The sequence below is a fragment of the Hemicordylus capensis genome, chromosome 2 (genome assembly GCF_027244095.1).
Source record: "Hemicordylus capensis ecotype Gifberg chromosome 2, rHemCap1.1.pri, whole genome shotgun sequence".
Taxonomy (NCBI): Eukaryota; Metazoa; Chordata; class Lepidosauria; order Squamata; family Cordylidae; genus Hemicordylus; species Hemicordylus capensis.
In genome coordinates, this window is record NC_069658.1 from 197,712,646 (window position 1) to 197,734,859 (window position 22,214).

The 22,214-nt window shown below is 45.1% G+C and overlaps 1 protein-coding gene across 3 annotated transcripts in view; it reads right to left on the bottom strand.

Annotated features, from left to right (window-relative positions):
- Positions 1-5,101: 5,101 nt before the first annotated feature.
- COL2A1 (collagen type II alpha 1 chain) overlaps positions 5,102-22,214 on the bottom strand; it is a 137,781-nt gene continuing 120,668 nt past the window's right edge. For all 3 annotated transcript variants that reach the window (XM_053298390.1, XM_053298391.1, XM_053298392.1), the window contains 7 exons: positions 21,052-21,159; positions 19,938-19,991; positions 18,078-18,185; positions 17,090-17,378; positions 10,501-10,688; positions 9,179-9,421; positions 5,102-6,975 (listed from right to left, as the gene is read on the bottom strand). In XM_053298390.1, the coding sequence (XP_053154365.1) occupies positions 6,829-6,975; positions 9,179-9,421; positions 10,501-10,688; positions 17,090-17,378; positions 18,078-18,185; positions 19,938-19,991; positions 21,052-21,159 (1,137 nt within the window). In that variant the 3' untranslated portion in view covers positions 5,102-6,828. The remainder of the gene's footprint in view (positions 6,976-9,178; positions 9,422-10,500; positions 10,689-17,089; positions 17,379-18,077; positions 18,186-19,937; positions 19,992-21,051; positions 21,160-22,214) is intronic.

Consider the following 22,214-nt stretch of genomic DNA (forward strand, 5'->3'; position numbering starts at 1 on the left):
CCACACCCCTAGCAACCACAAGCATTCTCTCTTCCCTTAACAACCGTTGCTAAGACCAAACCTCTGTCCCAAGCAACCAACACAAACAATGGATGTCATGAGGGAGATTACTCCAAATGCCTAACTTGTCCCTTTAGTTTCAATGGAACTGTTTTGAGATGTCAGCCGATTACATATATCACTTCTTTGCAGCCAGCCTTTAAGGAGTGAAGCTCATGTTTATGCCTTGTATCTTGTTCACCCTGAAAATCAGGGTGAAAATGTGAGGCACGTTTGTCTATCAAAAGTTTTTTTATCAAACCTGATAATGCACAAATATCCAGCTGTTATCTTACACGTGACCATAATATGGCACAGTTAGTGATATTGTACACCTTTCAGCATAGCAACCTGCACACATTCTTCTACTTGCAGCTCTTTGCACTGGGACATTGGGCTATATGTTTTGGAATGAGTAGTGGTAATGGAGATGGTAGAATAGCCATCGATTAGGAATATTTCCCATTAGAACACTGAATCTGCTAGCCTATGCATACTTTTCTGGGTGCAAGTCCCCTTTGAACTCAATGGGGGTTTACTTCAGAGTAGCTAGGACTGCACTGTGAGAGTATACTGTGAGGCTGTTCTCACGAGCAGCCAAGACTGGGCTAGGGCAGCTAAGCCCGGGCTTGACTGCCCATGAGAACCTACAGGAGCCACCCAGCACCCAGCAGTGCCTTGGCGGCCAACCTGTCTAGGGAGCCCGCCTCTTAAACAGGTTTGAGGGAGCAAGCATTCCCTTAGCCGCGTTTACTTGACCATGTGTCTGCACTGGCTGCTTTCAGCCAGTGCTGACACACTGATGGGCATCCGCCTGTTGCTGGGAGGATTCCCACACTGCACCACGCACTCATGCAGTACATTGTGGGATTTTGAGGTAATGGAACGACATGCCCCAGCCCCTGCCTCTCTGCGCTCCCTCGGGCAGTGGTGGACCATCTGGGCTCACAATGTGCATGCCGAGACTGTCCTCAGCAACTGCAGGGAAGGCAGGCTTTAGCAGCTTTCCCCACCCACTGCCCCGCCCAGTCATGAGAATGATCTCTGTCTATGTTAGATCATGTGTGGACATTTTTCCATTATATAAGGGCAAATTTAAAGTAGGTGTGTGTGAGATGGGTTTTGTTTTGGAAATTTTAACCTACCATTTCCTGGCTATTGAGTGGTTGAGGAAATATGCTTAGAATATGGGAAAGAATAAATATAAATGGCTCAAACTTAATATTGTTAATGACAACAAAATTTAAACAAAACCCTTTTAAAACCAAAATTCACAAGGTGCAGTCTAGAGAAAAGTGTGTGTGGGGGGGGTGGGAATAAATGCAGAGTAGCACTTCAGTTAGACCTGTTGGTTGCCTTTTAAGACAGAATGAGAAAAATCCATCTCCTAGGTCTTAGTGACAGGAGACTTTCCTGGCTCTGCTCCTTGGGATCCTTTTAAAGTAGAGATGTCAGGGAAGTGTTCTTACTTTTGCTGGATTGTGCATATTTGCCCTGATGTAGTGATTCATTGCAGGCATGGGGGATCTAGTGAATGCATAGAACATCTATATGCATATGAACTTTGCCCTTCACTTCAATGAGGTGGCAGTTCCGCTGTCACATAGAGCTTGATTGTGCACACAGAGCTATAATTGAAGTGCATGGTGAGTTTTGCTGGGGCAGGAGTTGTGTGTGTCCCTAAGGAGATATTAAAAGATCTAATTTAGGGTATTTACCTCCCCTACAGTAAATGGAATGTATAACTTTGTAAACAATACTGTAATTCTCTATTAACTTTACAAAGTACTGTTTGTAGAGGTAATGGCAGTGTGTGTCCTGATGACTATTTCATTGCATGTTTCTTTCTTTGTAACTTTAAAATTTATATATTTGTTGCAAAGAAGCCTTTTTTAAAAGCTCAAATTTGTGAAAAAGAATATTTGTTGATTATTTAAAAGAAAAGAAAAGAAAAGAAATTGAGGTTTTTAATTCAACTTAAGGTTAAATAAATCACAAGGTCATTGTCTCTCCTGTGATTCTGAAGTCTTACCACAAATCACTGAAATAAAATGTTAACAATATTCAAGATCTCTGATCTTTCCTAACATAATCTGATTTCAAGAGAATAAATTATGTGTAGATTTAAAACTACAAAGGTTAAAGTTGAGTTTTGTTTTATGTTTTCACTTGTATATCTTACCTTTCCTACAAGGAGCTTAGAATGACATACTTAATTGAAAAACCTTAGGATGGTTAGAAACCTTCTGCCCTAGCTCAGTGATAGGGCACCTGCATTGCACCTCAGATGCACCCTATCTTATCTAGTAGGAACTTAGGTAGCAGGGCTACCCAAGAAGATTTCCAGGACCCTGGAGAGCTCCTGCCAGTTGGAGGAGCAGACACATTTGGTTATGGACCAGCAGTCTGCTTCAGACTGAATTGAGAATCATTGTATTTGCTGGGTTTGATTATCTTGTTCTTTCTTTTCTTTTTCTTATTTCTCTCTGTTTCTATCTTTGTTAAAACAAAAAAATAATTTATTTTTTTTAAAGGAAAGTTGGGGGAAGGGCTGCTCAAGTTCTCAAGGCAAAGTTGGCCTCTCAGAAGCTGATAAGAGCTCCTCTGACTTTAGCTTTTTTTCTTCTTTTAATAAGATTGTGCTGTATTTTTTTTTTAAAGACAGCTTGATACCTACTATGTTCTCTATTCTAGGAGAGCCTCCTTCATGTTTTGTTAAAATATTTGTGGCCATTGGCTTTACTGGTTTTATACTTTTTTTGGTATGTTTTGATATTGTATACTACTTTGATTTCATTTTATTACTATTTAGTATTTTGAATGATTATATACTATGTTTCAGCAAAAAGGTTATCAGAGTGGTTTATATAGTAGAAAGAATAAGAAGATGGTTCCCTGTAATGAAAGCTGTGTTCCAGGTTCATAAACAGCCACTTGGTCACCTGTGGCAAGTAAAATTGCCTCTAGGCAACTGAGAAAAAGAATTATACAAGATGTGTCTCCCCCCCACCCTTCACACACACACACACACACACACACACACACACACTCTCTCTCTCTCTCTCTCTCTCTCTCTCTCTCAGGTTACAAATGACAACAGTTGTGTGTGTGTAGGTGAGCTAATACTTTTTTGTGTTGTGTTTGTGCATTTGTCCATATGTTTTGCATCCATGTTTGTGCATTTGTGTTGTGTCTCTATATTTGGGCTACATTTATGTTGCATGCATATTTGTGCGTTTGCATGTGTGTTGTGTACATGCATTTCTGTGTTGTGTGTATGTGTCTGTGTTGTGTGTATGTACATGTGTGTGTTTGTGACTAGGCAGTAAATAGGCTAAATGTAGCTGAGATTACCTCAGTGTTTTGGTGGGGTTTTTTTTAGAAAACAGGTGTAGGTAAAGCAGCCCTGCCCATTGAGGCCAACGGGACCTTATCATTGCTGAAGTCAGATGCAGTTCTCCTGTCAGCATTCTGACAATGGGGGATGGGCAGCAGGACATTGTCAACGGAGAAAAATGTGAGGTAATTCTGAAGAAGTGTGAGGGAGTTGCTGTCTACCTGACAGTAAAGAGGATGAGGAGGAGAAAGGAAAGGATGCTGCAATCATAGGCAGGCTTACTCAGACTAATCCCACCCGCTGCTTCTTCCCCACATTGCTCTAACTGCCCACCAGCTTTCCAAGGTGTTTCACCCCACCCCCGTCCCCTGAGAGTTCATATCCCATCACTGACAGAATATTTATTAAAAATTTCTTGTATACCGCCTCCTCCAAAGACTCTAGGCAGTGAACAATAACAATAGCAATACTTTGAAAAAAAATATTAAAGTGCAAAAGCATGGTGGAAAAGGTAGGTCTTAAGAAGGGCCTTAAAAGTTAGTTTTAAATAATTTCAATACTGGGTTTTAAATGTTCTTAATCTTTTAAATGATGTTGAATGTTAATTGATTTAATCTTTTAAATGATTTTAATTGTAAACCACCCAGAGATGCAAGTTTTGGGCGGTATAGAAATATTTTAAATAAATAAAGCCACTAAAGAGGGGGCTGAATGAATCCGGGGGGGGGGGTGTTCCAAAGAAGAGGGACAGCCACAGAGAACCGACAATGCAGCTGCAATATAATCCAACTACCCTGTTTCCCCGAAAGTAAGACCTACCCCGAAAGTAAGACCTAGCAGTAATTTCTGATGTACCGCTAATTGCCCTAGTGCATTTTTTGGGGCTAAAATTAATATAAGACACTGTCTTATTTTCGGGGAAACATGGTAGCTGAATCGCGCACAGAGCATCTGTGCCTCTAGTTCACTTCTCAGCTTTCCTCTCACCCTCCCTGGCTGATGGCCGCTGCTTGACTGTTCTCCTGGCCAGCAGTTTCTTTCCACAGACCTGCCTGTTCCTGTTGCTATCTGGCAGCTGCTTCCCATAGACTTTAATGGGGCAGGAAAATCTTAATAACTTTTGAACCACTGCTCAAAGCTTCACTAAGCCATTAAAAGGCACTCCTCCTAAATGAGCCTGACAGAGTACATCAGTCATTTTCACAAAAATGTGAAAGAATACACCTAAAGTTTGGACAAAAGGGGGGGGGGTAAATTTTCAGCACTTTAACTTGCTGTAGCTGCAGCAATTATCAGATCTACTTGAAATTAGGCACAGTGGTAGACCTCATCAAGTTGATCACACATGCCAGGTTTCAAGCTATTAGCTCAACGGCAGTCATATTTATAAGTGATAGAATTTTGAGGCTTATAATGGTGGGACATTTTTTCTTTTCTTTTGCTGCTCACCTTAACTAAAGGGGCATACTCCTGTGCCCCTTTAATATACTTGGCACTAGAATAAAAGAAAACTACCTCCAAATTCTAAGATGCTCTCACTTGTTTGGAAGAAGAATTCTCTTGTTTCAAAATAACAAAATAAGAACCACTTTTTTTTCTTAATTTTTTGTTTCTTTGTTTTATTTCTGGTGTTTTCAGTTTTTCTTGAAAATGTTTGTCCCAGGTAAGATAAACATAGATCAACAAAGAGTACATCATAGGGTAAAAATTAATACACACAACAAATTCAACAAAGGTGTCTTTATTTTGAATAGGAAAAGCATTCTAACTTGAGTGCAAGGGGGGTGAATGGGAAGGAATGGGACAGAAATGAAGACAAAAAGGGCTGATATTGGGATGGTCAGGACAGCAATGAGAAAAAGTGTGTGTGTGTGTGTGTGTGTGTGTGTGTGTGTGTGTGTGTGTGTGTGTTGAAATGGGCTTGCTTGACTAGGTTTACAAATCTATTTTACATATTTTTAAAAATAGACATCCAGAATTTAATACCCCAACCTGCTCTTCTTTTCACCTTGTACCCCAAAATCTCTGCCCTCCTTCCTCCCCTGCCTTCTTGGTTTACAAATCTGAAAGTAAAGGAACAGGGGGGAAATTGAATGAGAGAGAGAGAGAGACAGACAATGAATGGTAAATCCACATGCCCAAATTTGGAAAGAGAGCAATTGCTGTATTGATTCCAGAAATGTAAAGCAGAGAAAGCACTGTCCAATATCCCACACAGCATTATGTATTTGTAATGCTGTTGCTGCTGCACCCTTCAAAGGCAGCATCAGGGCTGCACAAAACAGGCAATTGTGCAAGCAGCGCTTCTGCAGATTTTCTCATTTGGGATAATGGCGAAATCTTGGAAGCACTGCTTGTGCATCTGCCATTTTGTGCAAACCCAGCACTGTTTCCGAAGGCTGCAGCAGCCCCACAACACTGAGGTGGATGTTGGCCACTATCTTTTCTTTTTTTTTAGATCAACAGGGCTCTATGCAACTCATGCTAACATCAGCCAAAGCTTGTCTAATAAAAGCGATTGCTTCATCAATTTTTTTAAAGTTTCATAATAAAAGTAAAACAAACTTTCCAGAGATGCCTTGAAGAAAATTTCTGCTGTCAACCAAATCTAATTCAAGTGAGGGAGTTGGAGATGGGAGCAACATCTTGTCAGCTTTAGCACCATTTTGTTTGAGGGAGGGGGCGGAGGTGGTCCCCCAACCTGCACCTCAGTTTTTCTGTATCTGGCAGTGTGATCACATACAAGAGCTAAGAAAGAAAGAAATTGCCTTTGTTTTTTAGTGTGAGGTAGCTTAAAAACTAGGGAAGTTTGAGAGTTGACCCTATGACTTCTGTCATTTTGCAGAGTGGGGGAGGAGAGGGGGGTGGGGCTAGGTAGAAGTCAGAGTGACAGACAAAGCAAAATAACAACAAACAAAGATCAGATCAATTTGTACTTTCGAACGTAGGTTTTTATATCAATTGATGTTTAAAAAATACAGACTTGTTTTACAATAATAGCACCATTTTTAGTATTATACACAGTAATCTTGCTTGTGATACACACCCAGATTGGGGTGAGGGGGAAGAATTGGCTACAACCTGTATTTGGGACATCAGCACCTTGGAGGGAAGGGCCCTTCATGCATGATAGTTAGCTTCCTACCTCCACCTGACCCAAGAAAGGTCTTACAGGAAGACAATAAATAAATAATACCATTATTTGTTGTTCCTTTTTTTCTCCTTTGCTTGATTCGTGGTCTGCCCAAGTGATGGCGGCCTTGGAAACTGACAGAGAGTCCAAAATGTAAGTGTAGGGATGGGCAGAATTTTGGTAAGGAAAGAGAGTTTGGTTCAACTGTTCAGTGCAGAAAGTCCTACAAGTGATCGGGAAGTACTTGGGTCCTTGGGTTTGTTTTGTATGGTACTTGACTGGTTTGTTTTTTAAAAAAAATATTAACTTTGTTTTTATTTTACAAAAAGCACACTGGGCCAATGTCAACACCAAATTCCTGATCAGCTCCACCAATGTCCATAGGTGCAATATCGATGATGGGCAGGCGTGAAGTCTTCTGAGATCTGTATTCAATGATTGTCTTCCCCCATTTGCCAGTGTGTTTCTGGAAAAGAGAGGGGAAAATATTTAAAAGGGAATTCTTTTTTATGCTGAAAACCTTGGCTAGCATCCATTGCTCAGAACCTTAGAAACAGTGCAACTGGTTTGGAAAGCAGGGCAGGATTAACCATGATGCTACTAAAGAGCAGGGTCTCAGACTGTAGTGCCAGTATCAAAAATGCCATTTGCACAAGGAGCTGACTTCTGCTCTTGGTACTATACAACTTTGAAGTCTGGTACAAATCAGCTGTAACCCACCTGCCTGTGTCACTTAATTCTGTAGCAGCCATCTGCTTGAGACTCATAGAGGTGAGTCTCACGATCAGTGAGACTCGCTGTAAGGGGGTTAGCGGGGAGAGCGGGCTTAGCCCACTCTCTCTGCAGACGATCAAGGCAGCAGCCCTGGGCGGCCAGATCAGCTGCCCACATGACTGCTGGCTCCATCATAGAGCCGGTGGGCGCTGCAGGGATTGGGGGGGTGTGCGGCCCCCGGAAGTTCCAGGATGCCCTGCGCAAGTGCGTGGGGTATGCTGGAGAGACCCCCAAGCCCGGGAGGCTGCTTGCAGCCTCCTGGTGGGGGTCTCCTTATGTGTTGCCGCACCGCGGCAATTCACGATAAAAAAACCACAGTTAACGGAGCGCTTGCTCTGTTAACCTTGTTTTAGGTGAGGGCTACTTCAGCAGGTTACCCGTTTTGAGGAAACCAGGCTCACCTGTGAGCCCAGTGGTTCTCACGCTTGCCCAAAAGCAGGCTAGGCTCTCTTAGCCCACTTTTGGCCGATCGTGAGAATAGCCTCATAGCCTGCCTAGTTTGAGGGGTAGAACAGGCATGTATGCATGTTGCACCAGGGCAAAGATGGGAGGACAGGGAGGAGAGTGTCTGCCCTTTGTGTATCAGTGCCCCCAGTCCAGCCCTGCTTCTGTGTGAAAGGAAGTATAACCGGAGGGTCCAAGATCTTACTCCTGCACAAGCTTTTTCTAAACCCCCTGATACCTGGCTGAGCAGGACATGTTGTCTGAGGAGAAAAATTAACATTTTATTTTAAGGATTCTAAGAGTATACTTAAACTACAAATATGTATCACTTCATTCCAGTTTCACTCTCATGGTTTCATTCAAAGGATTCTGGAATTATAGTGTGGTAAAGGTGCTGAGAATCCTTTGTGAGGGATTGCTACAGCTCCCAGTGTTCTCTGAGGAGAGAGAATAACCCTTTCTTTAGGTCTATAGTGTACATATACCTCAGAGAAGAGATTGGGTTGGCAGATTACTGCTTATGGATTTGAAAGACCCTAATTCAAATCCTCGCTTAGCATGAAATTCACTAGGAGGCCTTGGGCACATCATTCTCTTTCAGCCTATTTCATAAGCTATGAGGATATAATGCAAATCGATGTGCAGTAGTTTCTCTTATGGTTCTTCAATAAGACAGAAAAGAAACTTTTCTCAGATCTGAAACATGACCCTCATTTCTGGTCCTACTTTCTTTTGCCTCCACCCTTCTTTGGTCTTTGCTTTGACAGCAGAGATCCCAAGGAATTAACTTTGCACCAGGAAAGAAATTTATCACAGTCTAAGGGGCTTCGGATGTCTTCACTGATTTATGATGTTTGTGTGAGCTCTGCACTATCTAGAATAGAGGCTCCCTAAAGTATTATGCACCTTAAATGGAGCAGTGGGAAAATGCTTGACTAACAAGCAGAAGGTTGCCGGTTCGAATCCCCGGTGGTACTATATCAGGCAGCAGCGATATAGGAAGATGCTGAAAGGCGTCATCTCATACTGCATGGGAAGTGGCAGTGGTAAATCGCTCCTGTATTCTACTAAAGAAAACCACAGGGCTCTGTGGGCGCCAGGAGTCGAAATTGACTTGATGAGGGCACACTTTACCTTTAAAGTATTATGAGAACATTGGGCACTGCTGCAGGTAAGGTATACATTAGCTCTAGCATACATCTGATTCTTCTTCTGAATCTCCTTCTGCATGTATTCAAATGTTCATGCAAGAAGCAGAAGAAAAGCTCAAAAATGCTTTTTAGAATCATGTATGAAAATATCTTAAGAAGCTGCCCACCACACTGATACAATATGCTTCTTGTATTGCTGCTCTCCATTCTCCAACTGAAAAATGACACCAACCCAATTATGCAGAACTTGTAAAAGCCTCAGTCAACCTTTTAAACAGTATCCTGTTTCTATCTACTTACCGTGCAGCCATCCTGCAAGGCACTATATGTAAACCTGCTATTGCCCTCAGCTCTGATTTCCACGTCGTTGGAGCCTTGTATCAGGAGAGCTTTCTTAAGGTTCCCAGAAGCCTCGTCCATGTAGGCAATGCTGTTCTTGCAGTGGTAGGTGAGATTTTGTGAGCCTTCAGTTGACAAAAGGCGCAGGAAGGTCATCTGGATATTGGCAGTGTTTGGAGCCAGGTTGTCATCTCCATAGCTAAACTGGAAAGAGATATTAGAGAGATTTAGAGGTGCCCCTAAAAACTTAAAAAAACACCCCAAACCCAAGGAGGGTAGAAAGCAAAGGTGGTAGCCAAGATGACAAAGGAAACTGTGAAAGGAAAAGTATCTCAAAGAAAGTTAAATATTGCAGATGCTGGCTGGATTCAGAAAACATAAAAATTGCCCTGCTGGGTTGGTCCAGAATCCATCTAGTCCAGCATTTTGGTTCCAATAATGGCTTTAGTATACTTAATTTCTTCATTTCATGCAATACTTGCACAGAGATTTAGAAGATAAGCATAATGTCCTCAAACATCTGCATGAGCACAAAAGCAGAGACTCAATCAATGGATTAGTATATGGTCTAAGTTTGTTCCAGCTTTAGATCTCAAACACATTTGGGAAGAGGGGATTTTGCATAAAACCACAGCTGTAAATTCAAAAATCTTCAAATCAGAATTTGATCTGAATTATTTGATTTGATGTATTGCAGTAAGGAAAAGAGGGAGGGGTATAATTAATGTTTCCAGGTGGTGCATTATAGTGCTCACATTTTGGTAATAAATAAATTTTATCTAAAGGAAAATAGTTTTTTGAAAGTGTCCCTTGTTTGTAAAAACCAGAGGTTCCCAGGAAGTGTCTTGAGACACCCCTTTAGAAAAAGAGAGAGACTTTTGCAGGGAGTGTGAATTCTAACTTGTATTGAAATAAATTCTGGGAATCTGATTTTCACTACAGGTCTCAAAAGGTGAATTTGCCAAAAAGTCACTTCCTTTTGGTTAATACCAGCTGGATCTGTGGTGTGTGCTCTCTTACAGCCAGGAGCTGGGTGGCACTTCTGTGCTCTGCTTCTGCATGTAAGCTTTTTCTCTAGTACATCTGTTTCATAATTGCCCTGGAAATGTTTTGGTTACCAAACAACTTGTGTGTCTAGGGGGACAACTGCATTAGATGGGTTAAAAGGTTGTGGGGAGATGGGAAGGTATTGAATTTGGCCCTAAACACACTAGTGGGTGCATATCTGGTGATCCATCCACAGCACCCCAACCTCTAAGGTTGATTCTGGCTAGGCCACTTACGTGGAAACCCCCATTGATGGTCTCTCCAAACCAGATGTGCTTCTTGTCTTTGCTCTTGCTTGTCCACCAGTTCTTCTTGGGAATGTTGCTAGGCTTAGGGTAAACACAAGTTTCACCAGTCTCCATATTACAGAAAACCTTGATGGCATCCAAGGTGCAGCCCTGGTTGGGGTCAATCCAATAGTCACCTGCACAATTAAGAAATCAGCAGTCAAGAGAGATGCACATGTACAGCTTTTGTGTCTTGGTCACACTAGGTTTCCTTAACAGGCATGCTCCTGGCCTCTGGGATAACAGTATGTATATCAGAAGTCTAGGCTGGGGATAGGCAGAAGGTAGATCTGAATCTAATGGGAGAGTGGATTGTTTTCGGTAGACAAACAAGAATTTCTGGCACTAAGTTGTTCAACAATAGCAACCACAGGAATGCTCCCCACTTCCAAAGAAAAAGAAGAGGAAAAAGGAAAAACTATGAATGAGTTTTTTGGGTGAAAAGACTGTGAGCTTACTTCTGGTAGTGAACACTAATGGTCCTTAATGGACCACCCTGGTCCTTAATTCTAAGCATATGTTCATCTCACATCCCAGGCCACTATATTGCCCCAGGCTCTGGTTGGTGGACCTTGGGGTTATGTATGTATGTATGCAAAATATTTATATCCTACTTCTCCAGTACAATATTGCTTGGGGAGGCTCACAAACACAATAGAACAATAAAACAGACACTGAGAATGTTCTCAGGCACATCTTAACCCAGGCTTGGTAAGCGCAGCCTGGGTTAGACTGCACGTGAGAAACATCAGGATCAGGCCCAGTCCCAGCAGGACAACACCGCCTAGTCCCACTAATTAGCCCAACTTTTAGCCGAGGTTAAGGAAGCGAATGCTCCCTTTACCATGGCTTCCTGCTCGTGTGCGACCTCGGCTGCTTCAAGCCTGGCCGCACATAGAGTTGGGCACCTAGAGTGCCCATCTCTTGGGAGAATCTCTCATGAATTGCGCATGTCATACAGTGCATTATGGGATCTCCAGAGGCTGGGATGTGTCGTCCCAGCCTCCAGAGCTGTGTGCTGCACCCATTGCACTGTGCAGATAATCTGGGAGTGCAGTCCATGCTCCCAGCAAGGTCAAGTGTCCATCTGGGGGGAAGGTGAATTAAACAACACTCCCCCCCTACTCAGTCATCTGAATGACCTCATTGCAAAACTATAGAAAATTAATAAAATTCAGTTAAAAGATGGACACAGTTAATATCACATTTAAAGATTTAAAAATTACTGGAAGTGACCCCAGAAGCAGAGGCGTGCCTAGGTAATTTTGGAGCCGGGACCTAAAGGTCTTTGGAGGCCCACCCCCCGCTGCAAGTTAAGCATCATTTTTTAACATGTAGGTTCTTGAGGGCACAAACCACACCACCTAGGACAGACTAAAGAGGATTTGAGGGCCCCCATGGGGTATGGAGGCCCTGGACTTTGTCCCCGAAGTCCAGGGGTAAGAGCGCTTCTGCCCAGAAGTCAAAATGGATCATTGGTTCACTCACTGTGAAGACTTCTTCTGGTTCCTGGGGCCAGGGACATCTCATGGGTTATCCCGCTCAGGAGCCAAGGCAGGACAGAAATGATTGGCTATAGAAGAAAGACACGCCCACACAAGCCCGAGGGGGATAACCCCACCTCAGTTCTTTCAAGCCTAGACAGACAGACAGACAGACAGACAGACAGACAGACAGACACACACACACAGCATGCTCCTATGCAAGAAAACAGCCGTCATCAGAAGCAGACCAGAGCGCCAGAAAAAACATTGGGTAGGCCGAGATGTTTCTGGCCCCAGCAACCAGAAGAAGCCTTCACGGTGAGTGAACCAATGCTCTGTTCTCAGTTGGTGAGGCCAGGGCATCTCATGAGACATACCACAGCTGGCCAACTAGGGCAGGAGCATTCTTGTCTACTGCCGAGGAAGAACCTGTTGTAGCACCCGCCTGCCAAATGCGGCTTGAGCCAAAACATAATCATCAATTTTATAATGTCTGGTAAAAGTGGACGGAGAAGCCCAAGTAGCTGCTTTACAAATTTCTTCAACCAGGGCATTAGTGGAAAATGATGCCAAGTTGCCGCAGCCCTCATTGAGTGAGTTAGGACGTGTGATGGAGGTTTGAGCCACTGAGCCTCATAGGCCATGGAAATACAGGCCCTTACCCACTTGGCAATGGTGGCAGAAGACACGGATGCTCCCACTGAATGTGGGTTGAATGAGATGAACATAGCGTCCGACAGCCGGAAAGATGCTGACCTCCTGATATAGGTCTTGAGGCAGCGCCGGACATCTAACATGCCACTGACGTTCTCTAGGATGCGATGGACAAGGGCAGAAGGACGGAAGAAATACATCCTGCGACGTGGAATGCTGACGAAACCTTGGGTCGAGCAAACAGATCTGGAATTAGCCGGACAGCATCCTTTTGGAATATGCAAAATGCTCTATTGACAGACAATGCCCTCAGTTCTGAAATGTGCCTGGTAGAAGTAACTGCCACAAGGAAGGCTAGCTTAAATGACAAAATCCAGATAGGAATAGTAGCCACTGGCTCAAAGGGAGGAAACTGCAGTGCCTTGAGCACAATGTGAAGATCCCATGAAGGAAACCTGTGAATGGTAGGTGCAGACAACAAGGAAGCGCCTCTCAAAAATCTCCGCAGGTGAGGGTGAGACTGCGAAATCTGTGTCTTTCCCCTCCCGAGAGCAGACCGATCAAAGACGCTACCTGCCATTTAAGCGTATTCGGTTGGAGGCCTTTCTCTAAACCCTCTTGTAAAAACTGCAATAGGTGATGCAAGGTGGTTGATCCTCGAGGAATAGAATGGCAGAGTGCCCATCGCAAAAATGCCTTCCATGTGTATTGGTAAATCCTCTCCATTGAGGCCTTGCGCGATGCAAGCAAGGTATTCAACACTCCCTCAGAATACCCGTGTTGGTTCAGCATTTGCCTCTCAGTCTCCAGACAGCAAGCTGTAACCAACACGGGTTCGGATGATGGACTGGTCCTTGCGAGAGAAGGTTGTGGTCCAGAGGCAATTCCCATGGGGGTTCCGTCGCTAGATGGAGCAGTTCTGGAAACCAAGCCCTCCTGGGCCAGAACGGGGCCACCAGGAGGACGTTGGCACGCAACAGGCGCACCCTTCGCAGGATTCTGGCCAAAAGAGGGGTCGGTGGAAATGCGTATAGAAGAGCGTTTGACCATGGACTTGACAAGGCGTCCACAGCTGTCGCTTCCCTGCAAGGAAACCTGGTCATGAATGCTGGTAGTTTTGCATTTTCGGGAGCTGCAAAGAAGTCTATATACAGAACTCCCATACACTCTGTTATTTGATCAAAGACCTTCGGGCTGAGAGACCACTCTCCCAGACGAAGATCTGCCCAGCTTAGCCAGTCTGCCACCAGGTTTAACTCCCCCTTGACATGACGAGTTATCAGGGAGCGCAGATTCTCCTCTGCCCATGACAGGAGAAGCACCACCTCTTGATGCATGGACCTGGACTGAGTCCCGGCCTGCTTGTTCGCATATGCCTTTGCTGTAGTGTTGTTGGTCTTGACTAAAACGTGAGTCCCCTGCAGTGTAGACTGGAATGCCAACAACGTCAGCTGAATGGCGTGAAGTTCCTGCCAGTTTATACTTTGGGCCTGTTCTAGGAGGGTCCACCAACCTTGTGTAGAGAGGTTGAGACAATGGGCTCCCCAGCCCCTGTCGCTGGCGTCCATTGTGAGGATGACCCTCTGTGGATCCAGAAATTGCTTGCCCTGAAGAAGATTGTTGGGAATCAGCCACCAACATAAGGATTTTCAGAGATGATGTGGCAACGTAAGCAACATCCTCCGCTTCCTTGCAATAGATGGTTGATGAGGAAGTAGGAACCACTGAAGGTCTCGAAGATGGAGGCGTGCCCATTGCACCGAATCTAGAGCAGCCACCAACAATCCCAGCAGTCTCGCCAGAAAATTGAGAGGCAGTTTCGGAAGTGCGAGTGCAAGCCTAACCTCTGACTGAAGAGTTTGTAGTCAGTCCGGTGGCAATAGGATGCAATCCGCTTCCGTATCTAAAATGACTCCCAGATGGCGCAGTCTGCAACCAGGCGTCAACTGGCTTTTCCCCCGGTTGATGAGAAAACTGTGTAGCTCTAAGGTCGAGATGGTCTGTGTGAGATCTCGACTGGCTTCTTGTGGCAACAGTGACAGCAGCAGCAGATCATCCAAATATGAAAAGAGGCGAATGCCCTGGAGACGGAGATGAACCACCAGCGGTGCTAGCACTTTTGTAAATACGCGGGGAGCAGATGATAGTCCAAACGGAAGCGCTAGATACTGAAAGTGCTGGCTGGCATACTTGAATCTTAGAAATTTCCTGCTGTCCTGGTGTATGGGCACATGCAGGTATGCCTCTTTTAGGTCTATTGAAGCCAATAGATCCTGGTGATGCAATGCCTCTGAGACTGATCTTAGAGTCTCCATGCGAAAATGGCTTATCCAAACCCACCTGTTGAGAAACTTTAAGTCCAGGATGGCTCTTCTTGAACTGTCCTTTTTGGGGATGGTGAACAAGACAGAATAAACCCCTCCTCCCTCCTGCAAGGTTGGTACTTGCTCCACCGCTCCGATGTCTAGGAGATGCTAGATCACTTGGAGCATTTCTGAATGCTTGGCAAATGCACGTGACCTTGGAGTTGGCAGGAAGCGGTAGGAGGAAGGAGAGATTAACTCTATCTTGTAGCCGTTGCAAATGACTTCAAGTACCCAATTGTCTGACGTTGATGTTTCCCAGGCTTAGACAAAGCTCAACAAATGACCTCCAAGCCTGACAGGACTCCTGTCATTGCTGTGATTTTGCTTGCTTGGGCTGCAAGGTGGACTGCTTATAGTTTCCTGAGCCCCTAAAGTTGTAATGTTGGTGGTTCCAGAAGCCCCTCTGACTCCTGGCATCTCTATCCTGGCCCCAAAAGGGCCGAAACCCACGAAAGGGCTGGTTAAAATGAAAAGATCGCCTGACTGGCGGCTTCTCGGATTTTTTACTGGCAGAAGGCATTGTCTTGTGTTTATCTTTAGATTCCACTAGGACATCCTGCAAGGCGGTGTCCCCAAACAATTTGTTGGAATCATAAGGCACCGTGGTCAGGTTTAGTTTCGGGGTTGTATCCACTTGCCAATTTTTTAGCCGGTTAGGGTTAGGGTTAACACCTAATTTAATGGTGTCCAGCATAGTGTCTGCCATAAAGGCCTGAGCCTTCTGTACTTGCAATAGCTGTTGCCTCATCCTGACTAGGTCAGAGGGTGGATCGCTAAGCAGATAATCAACCCAAAGCAAGGAGGCGCGCGCATGCTGCCATAGATGCCGCTGCACGTATAACCAAAGATGAGTTGTGAACATGTATAAGGGGTAATTCAGCCTTCTTGTCAGCCAGGTCCCGCAAGGAGACCTCACCATCCCTTGGCACGAGTGACCCCGACACCAATTAAGATATCGGGGTATCCATACAACAGAAGTGAGAGGAAAGCATAAAGGAAATCGGTTGAAATAGCGAAAAAAGCCAAAGATTGAGAGAGAGAGAGAGAGAGAGAGAGAGAGAGAGAGAGAGAGAGGGGAAAAAAAACAAAACGCTGCATAGGAGCTGCCAAGGACAGAAAGAACTGGGGCGGGATTATCCCACTCAGGTTTGGGTGGGCGTGTCTTCCTTTAACCAATCATTTCTGTCCTGCCTTGGAGCTCCCAAGAGAGATAACCCATGAGACGTCCCTGGCCTCCGCAACCGAGAAGGCTGCCCAGCCCTGCCTAGGCAATGATATTAGGTACAGGAGAATGGAATTTGTAAGTGCCAGGTTGTGAATAGAAAGTAAACAATCCTGCTCTGAAAACTATGAGGAATGTAAATGTGATTCTTTGAATTAAAATGCACTCAGCTAATTTCCATTCTGTATTACTGATCTACAAATATATTGCAAGTGATAGGCAGATAGCTGTGGTGGAGGTAGGAGGTGGTGGAGTGGAGGGGCAGTGCAGATGGACCCCATTTTATAATGGAGGAGAGCAAGGGAGCAGCAGGGGCACCTCAAGGGTAGGTGGCTCATGTCTTTCGACCCGTCCACCCAATTACAGCTCTGCCTCTGCTTGTTTAGTAACTATGGTTAGATCTATAAAAGTAATAATAATTATACTACTTTTATCCAGTCTGACCTCTCTTGACTCTTTGTTGATATTTTTACAAAGAATGTGATAATCTGGAACTGTGGGAAGGAGGGTTCCTTCTTCTCTAAATGCATCGTGGCTTCCACTGTGGAGGATATAATGTTTCTGCAAGGGTCTGCTGTATAGATTGTACAGAGTATACTCAGACCTGTCAACTGTGTGGGCCAGCTCAGACTGAAGAACCCTACACATTTAGACAGCTGAAGCACTGAAACAGCAGTCTCAGCCCCTGTCACAAGGGCCACATGCACATACTCTGAATGATGACAGATCTCTGGCTTTGTTATGTAATGATTACATAATATATGTGGACACACAGCCCACAAACGACATGTGACATGCTCCAACACACTCACCACTCTTCCACTCAGGATGGCAGAGTTTCAGGTCACGACAGGTACGGGCTGGGTTCTTCTTACTGCCCTCGGGGCTCCGGATGCTTTCAATTTGGTTGTTGAGTGACTTCAAAGTGGCGTCAACCTCAGCATCGTGCTGCCGCAAGTTGCTGGAAGCCTGGTCGGATCGCATGTAGCGCAGAGGGTCGGGGCCTTTCTCTGTCTGACCCAGTCCAGCAAAGGCTGACATGTCAATGCCAGGTCCAGGTGGGCCGGGAGGACCGGGGGGTCCAGGGTTTCCAGGAGGACCCTGTTGGGTTAGGGGAAAGCACACAGTTTTGGAATCCCTTGTTATAGAGTGGAAGCAATGCACTGCATGCCATTCCTGACAAGTTCCACACACCCATTCTGTGTTCTCCTGTCCCACCTCCTGACTCCAAAATGGGATTGTGGTGGATGGACAGGGGATATAATGAATTTTCTAAATGGTCTTATTTTTCAGTCAGATGACCTTATTTAGCACTGGTAGCTGTCTTATATTTAGCTGGGGAGATCAACTGTCCTTATGAAACCTCAGCCCAGCACTCCTCCAGTGGCTGTTGCTGGCATCTCCCTTGAGCCCTTTGGGACAGGAAACCATCTCCTTTCCCCCCTTTTTCTATGCAAAGTGCTTGGAAAACTTCTTTTGCTGAAAAGCATTATTATTATTATTTTACTTTTTTGTTTGTTTTATCCTGACTTGCTTCAAAAATATTCAAAACAGCAAATCTTATACTGGATCAGTTTCATGGAGCCCAATGCATTTGCTGCTAGCATAGAAAAGCATAGACCTCTCTCAACATAGAAGGCTATAGGTTATCCTCAGAGGGGAAAAAAAAGATTTGCCTGCTCTGAAGCCTAAATAACTTCTGTGGAGAGATTCAATCACCATATGTGGGGAGGGTGGGTGTCCATGCATGGGATGCAGCACTTTTTACTGTATTTTGAGCTTTCTTCTTCAGTTACTTACAGCAGGGCCAGTTTCTCCACTCCGACCACGAGGACCAGGAGGGCCAATGGGGCCAGGCATTCCATTAGAGCCATCTTTGCCAGAGGGGCCAACAGGACCTGGGGGACCCTAGGAGAAACCCAGCAAACATGAGTGAGATCCAGGCTGCACGTGAATACTGGTATGTGTGGTATGGGCTTCAGGACAGAACTGTACATGAAATTTGTGAGGCACAATACTACAAAGCAAACCCGTTGCTTCCCAAGCCCTCTGCTGCAACAATGAGACCTACATCTCTGTAAACTGTATATGTTATTGGAATATCAGCTATCCACCATGTAGGAGCTATGATCATTATGACAGCTTTTTAAATTCCCATCAGGCCAAAGCAAGACACAAGAGCCTATATATTAAATGTTTAGATCTAGCCCTTTCTCCAAAGAGCTCAGGGCTGTGTACATAGTTCCCCTTGCCCCACCTTGCTTTATCCTTGTAAAAATCCTTTGTAAAAATTAGGTAGAGAGAGAGAGAGATTGGTCCAATGTCACCTAGAGTGCTTCACAGCTGAGCAGGAATATGAACATGGATCTCCTGACTCCTAGCCCAACGCTTTAACCATTAGCAGCACGTATAGGTGGGGCAAGGGAGATGGAAAATGAACCACACGTGCAGTTCATTCCCATGGTCTTCTCCTCACTCCGATTGCCTTGCTCTCCTTCACCTCTCCCATTGCAACATTAACCTCAGGCATGTGACTGGAAATTCACCCGGGCTGGGGGAAAGGGCGAATGATCAACGTGAGTGCCTGGGGTTAACAGTGAGGCAGGGGAGGTGATGGATAACAAGGCAACTGGGGCAAGGAGGAGAGAGTGGGAATCAGTGCCTTTTTTGTGATGGTACTCACCGGTACTGAGTACAGGCACCTTTTCCCAGATGGGATCGCAGCACGTGGCAGGGTTTTGTCTTCATCCCCTGCCTCTCTGCCAGGGAGCTGTGATCCCTGCCACATGCTGTGATCCTGGTTGGGAAATGAGCTCTGAAGTGCCACACTGGGTGCTTCTGGAGCTTGGTCATGCTCCCTTTGCTCTGGAGTATAAGAGTACTGGCACCTTAAAAAAAACAACCCACCACTGATGAGAACGAACCACACCTGTGGCTTATTTCCCACCCCGCCGCACTTCACCTGTACAGACCACTATTGGCTCTAACCAACCACTACTTGTACAGATACATACAGCAATTGTTTCTCAGACAACATTAAAGGTGGTTTCAGAGGAGCCGAGTCCATGTACTCGCCACCTCCATTTCCTCATCGAACTTGACTTGTTCTGAGCTATAGTTCGGAGGCTTCTGCAAAACTAGGAACTGTGGTGCAATCCTGGTTTGCAAGCTAGAATGTGAAATCAACTTCAAACTATGGTTTTATATCCTGACTTGAAAGCTAGAGTTAAACTACAGTCCCCAACTTCACATGAGCTGCAGAACCATGGTTTAAGAAGTCAGGAATGAAATGTAACGGCTCTGCAATGGAGCCAAGAAAGGTAGGATCGTGAGGAGGAGGAGGAAGGAAGCAGGTTCAGCTTATGATCAATGGTTTATTTGGTTGTGTCAATCAGCCTAATACCTAGAAATGATTTCTCTAAATACATTCATTTCCCTCTAAACCAATCAGAATCTTTTGATCATTAGATGTTAGTGATGTAGGTACTAGATGTTTTGCTTAACAACACCCAGTTCTGTCAACAACAACAACAAAGTTCCTCAATACATACAGTGAATAAAGAATTCATACACTGGATCCAAACAACATGCTGTAATACTGCTCTGCTCTTTCACTAATGAAATGAGCTTTTCTCATTATGCCCAGGAGATTGGACTTACCCTGGGGCCAGAGGGACCAGCAGGACCAGCAGCACCTTGATCTCCAGAGGTACCCTAAAGAAGAGAAAAACACACACTACGTTTTTGGGTCTCAGCTTTTGCATGGTTTTTCTGCAGAAGGATCCAAACTATCAGCACCAGCAAAGTATGGGACTAGTTTGCAGAGCCTAGACATATGTTACAATGACATATCCTACAACAGTGGTCTTCAAACTTTTTTCTTTTAAGGAACCCTCCCCACATCAACTAGGCTGTTGAGGAACCTGTGTGTCTGCTATGGAACACCACCCTGCATGCTGGAGAAGATTCCAGGACATCTATTAGGGTGCTGCATATTCCTTTCAGGGCTTTGTTGTAGACTCACCAATGCCCTGTGCTCATTGAAGTGGCACCCCAGAACACATTTCTGAAGCTGAATATTTCAGGGAAAGATCAGTACTGACAGGCAAGCTGTCCTTCTGGGAAGCATGTCCATTACAGAGTGAGGAACTTCTGATAAGCCTTCAAGAAATCGGCAGGTTTCCTAGAACCCAATTTGAAAACCACTAGCTGCTACTTACTGAGGTCGTTCTCATGACCAGGTGGGTGGGCAATGGGGAAAGCTGCTTATACTTACCTTCCCCACAGATGATTGTTGAGTCCTTGCTGAGCATGCTGATCACACACCCAGATAGTCACCAGCTGCCCCAGGCATTGCAGAGGTTTAGAGGCTGGGATGTGTTGTCCCGGCCCCCAGAAATCCCACAATGCACTGCACGAGTGCGCAATGCATTGTGGGGATCCCCACAGTGATGGGTGCCTGTCAGTGTTACATCACTAGCTAAAAGCAGCTGGTGCTGCACACAATCAGGGAAATATGTTTAACCCTTGCTAGGCAGGTTTGCCACCGAGAGTCAGTCGGCTCCCACAGGTTCCCATGGGCAGCGATGCCAGGGCTTAGCTGCTCATGAGAACAACCTCACTGAGTGTTACTAAAGAAAAATAGATTTCTGCAGTAAAGGTTGGATTCTTATTCCTGTTACAAGGGGTGAGGATACACCTGGGACTTTTCTCTATTTCTGGCAAGGGTAGAACTTGGCCTGCATTCTAGTGATGTGCTGACACCAAAACTTACGGGAGGTCCAGGGAGACCCTGCAGACCAGTGAATCCTCTGTGACCCTTCAGACCTCGTTCACCTGCCTCGCCAGCTTCACCTTTGTCACCACGAGGACCTTGTGGACCCTAGAACAAAAGAGAGCAGAGAGCAGCAGCAGTCAGCTCAAGTCATGAAGAGTCAGATAGATCATGTCCATAGTATGACACAGCCAAGTGTAACCTGGCCACAGGTAATGGTGTTACTTTATTTTTTGGTGCCTGCATATCTGCTCATTAGTTGAAGACCCCTCTATATAACAGAGCATGAACATGGTTGAACTTCCCTCAACTCTGCTTGGCCAGCATGTCTTGTACTGTTGGCTGATGTATTCTGATGTCATAATAGGCATAAGAACACAAAAACAGCCCTGCTGGATAAGGCCTAACTAGTAAAACATCCTGCTTCATATAGTGGCCTACCAGATGCCTCTGAGAAGCTCACAGGCAAGAGGGTGAGGGCACACCCACTCTCCTGCTGTTGCTCCCCTCTGTTGCTTCTATTCCTTTGGCAAGTGTCTCAGTTACCTGGCCCTAGCTTACAAGGCCTGTTGTTACATCAGAGTGCCTGAGATACCACATCCCTCCTGACTGCTCAGTTTGGCTAATCTATTCTGATTCTGATGCCTTGCAAGCCTTGGGATAGAGAGCTGATCACTTAGGATCATCAAGAAAATCTTTGGCAAGGCCAGCTCCATGTTATAGAGGGTCTGTCATCCATGGGATCTCTCATAGCTGGATGGGCCCTGAACGAGTCACTCCATGACTACTATACAAAGGCTATGGCCACAGAGTGATCTCAGAGAGAGCCACAGTGTGTTTCCTGGCAGCTGCCCAACTATGTTGACTCCTGATGTTGGCCCTGACTTTTGGTACTGAATTCCAGTGTCCATGGGTAACTTCAGATTGAACTTGAACAGTGCAGGAGGAGCACATGTGAATTACATTTTACATTTTGAATTACAGTTTGCATGTGCAGATTAGAATGTGAATTCAAGACAGAATACAGGGGCTGTGACGGGACCCCAGGTTAGGTCATAGCAAAATCATTCACAGACTGTTGCTGTCTGGTACCTTCTAGTGGAAATTAGGGGTGTGCATGGGCCCTTTATGGACCTCTGAACCGGTTTGAAAGTCTGGCAGTT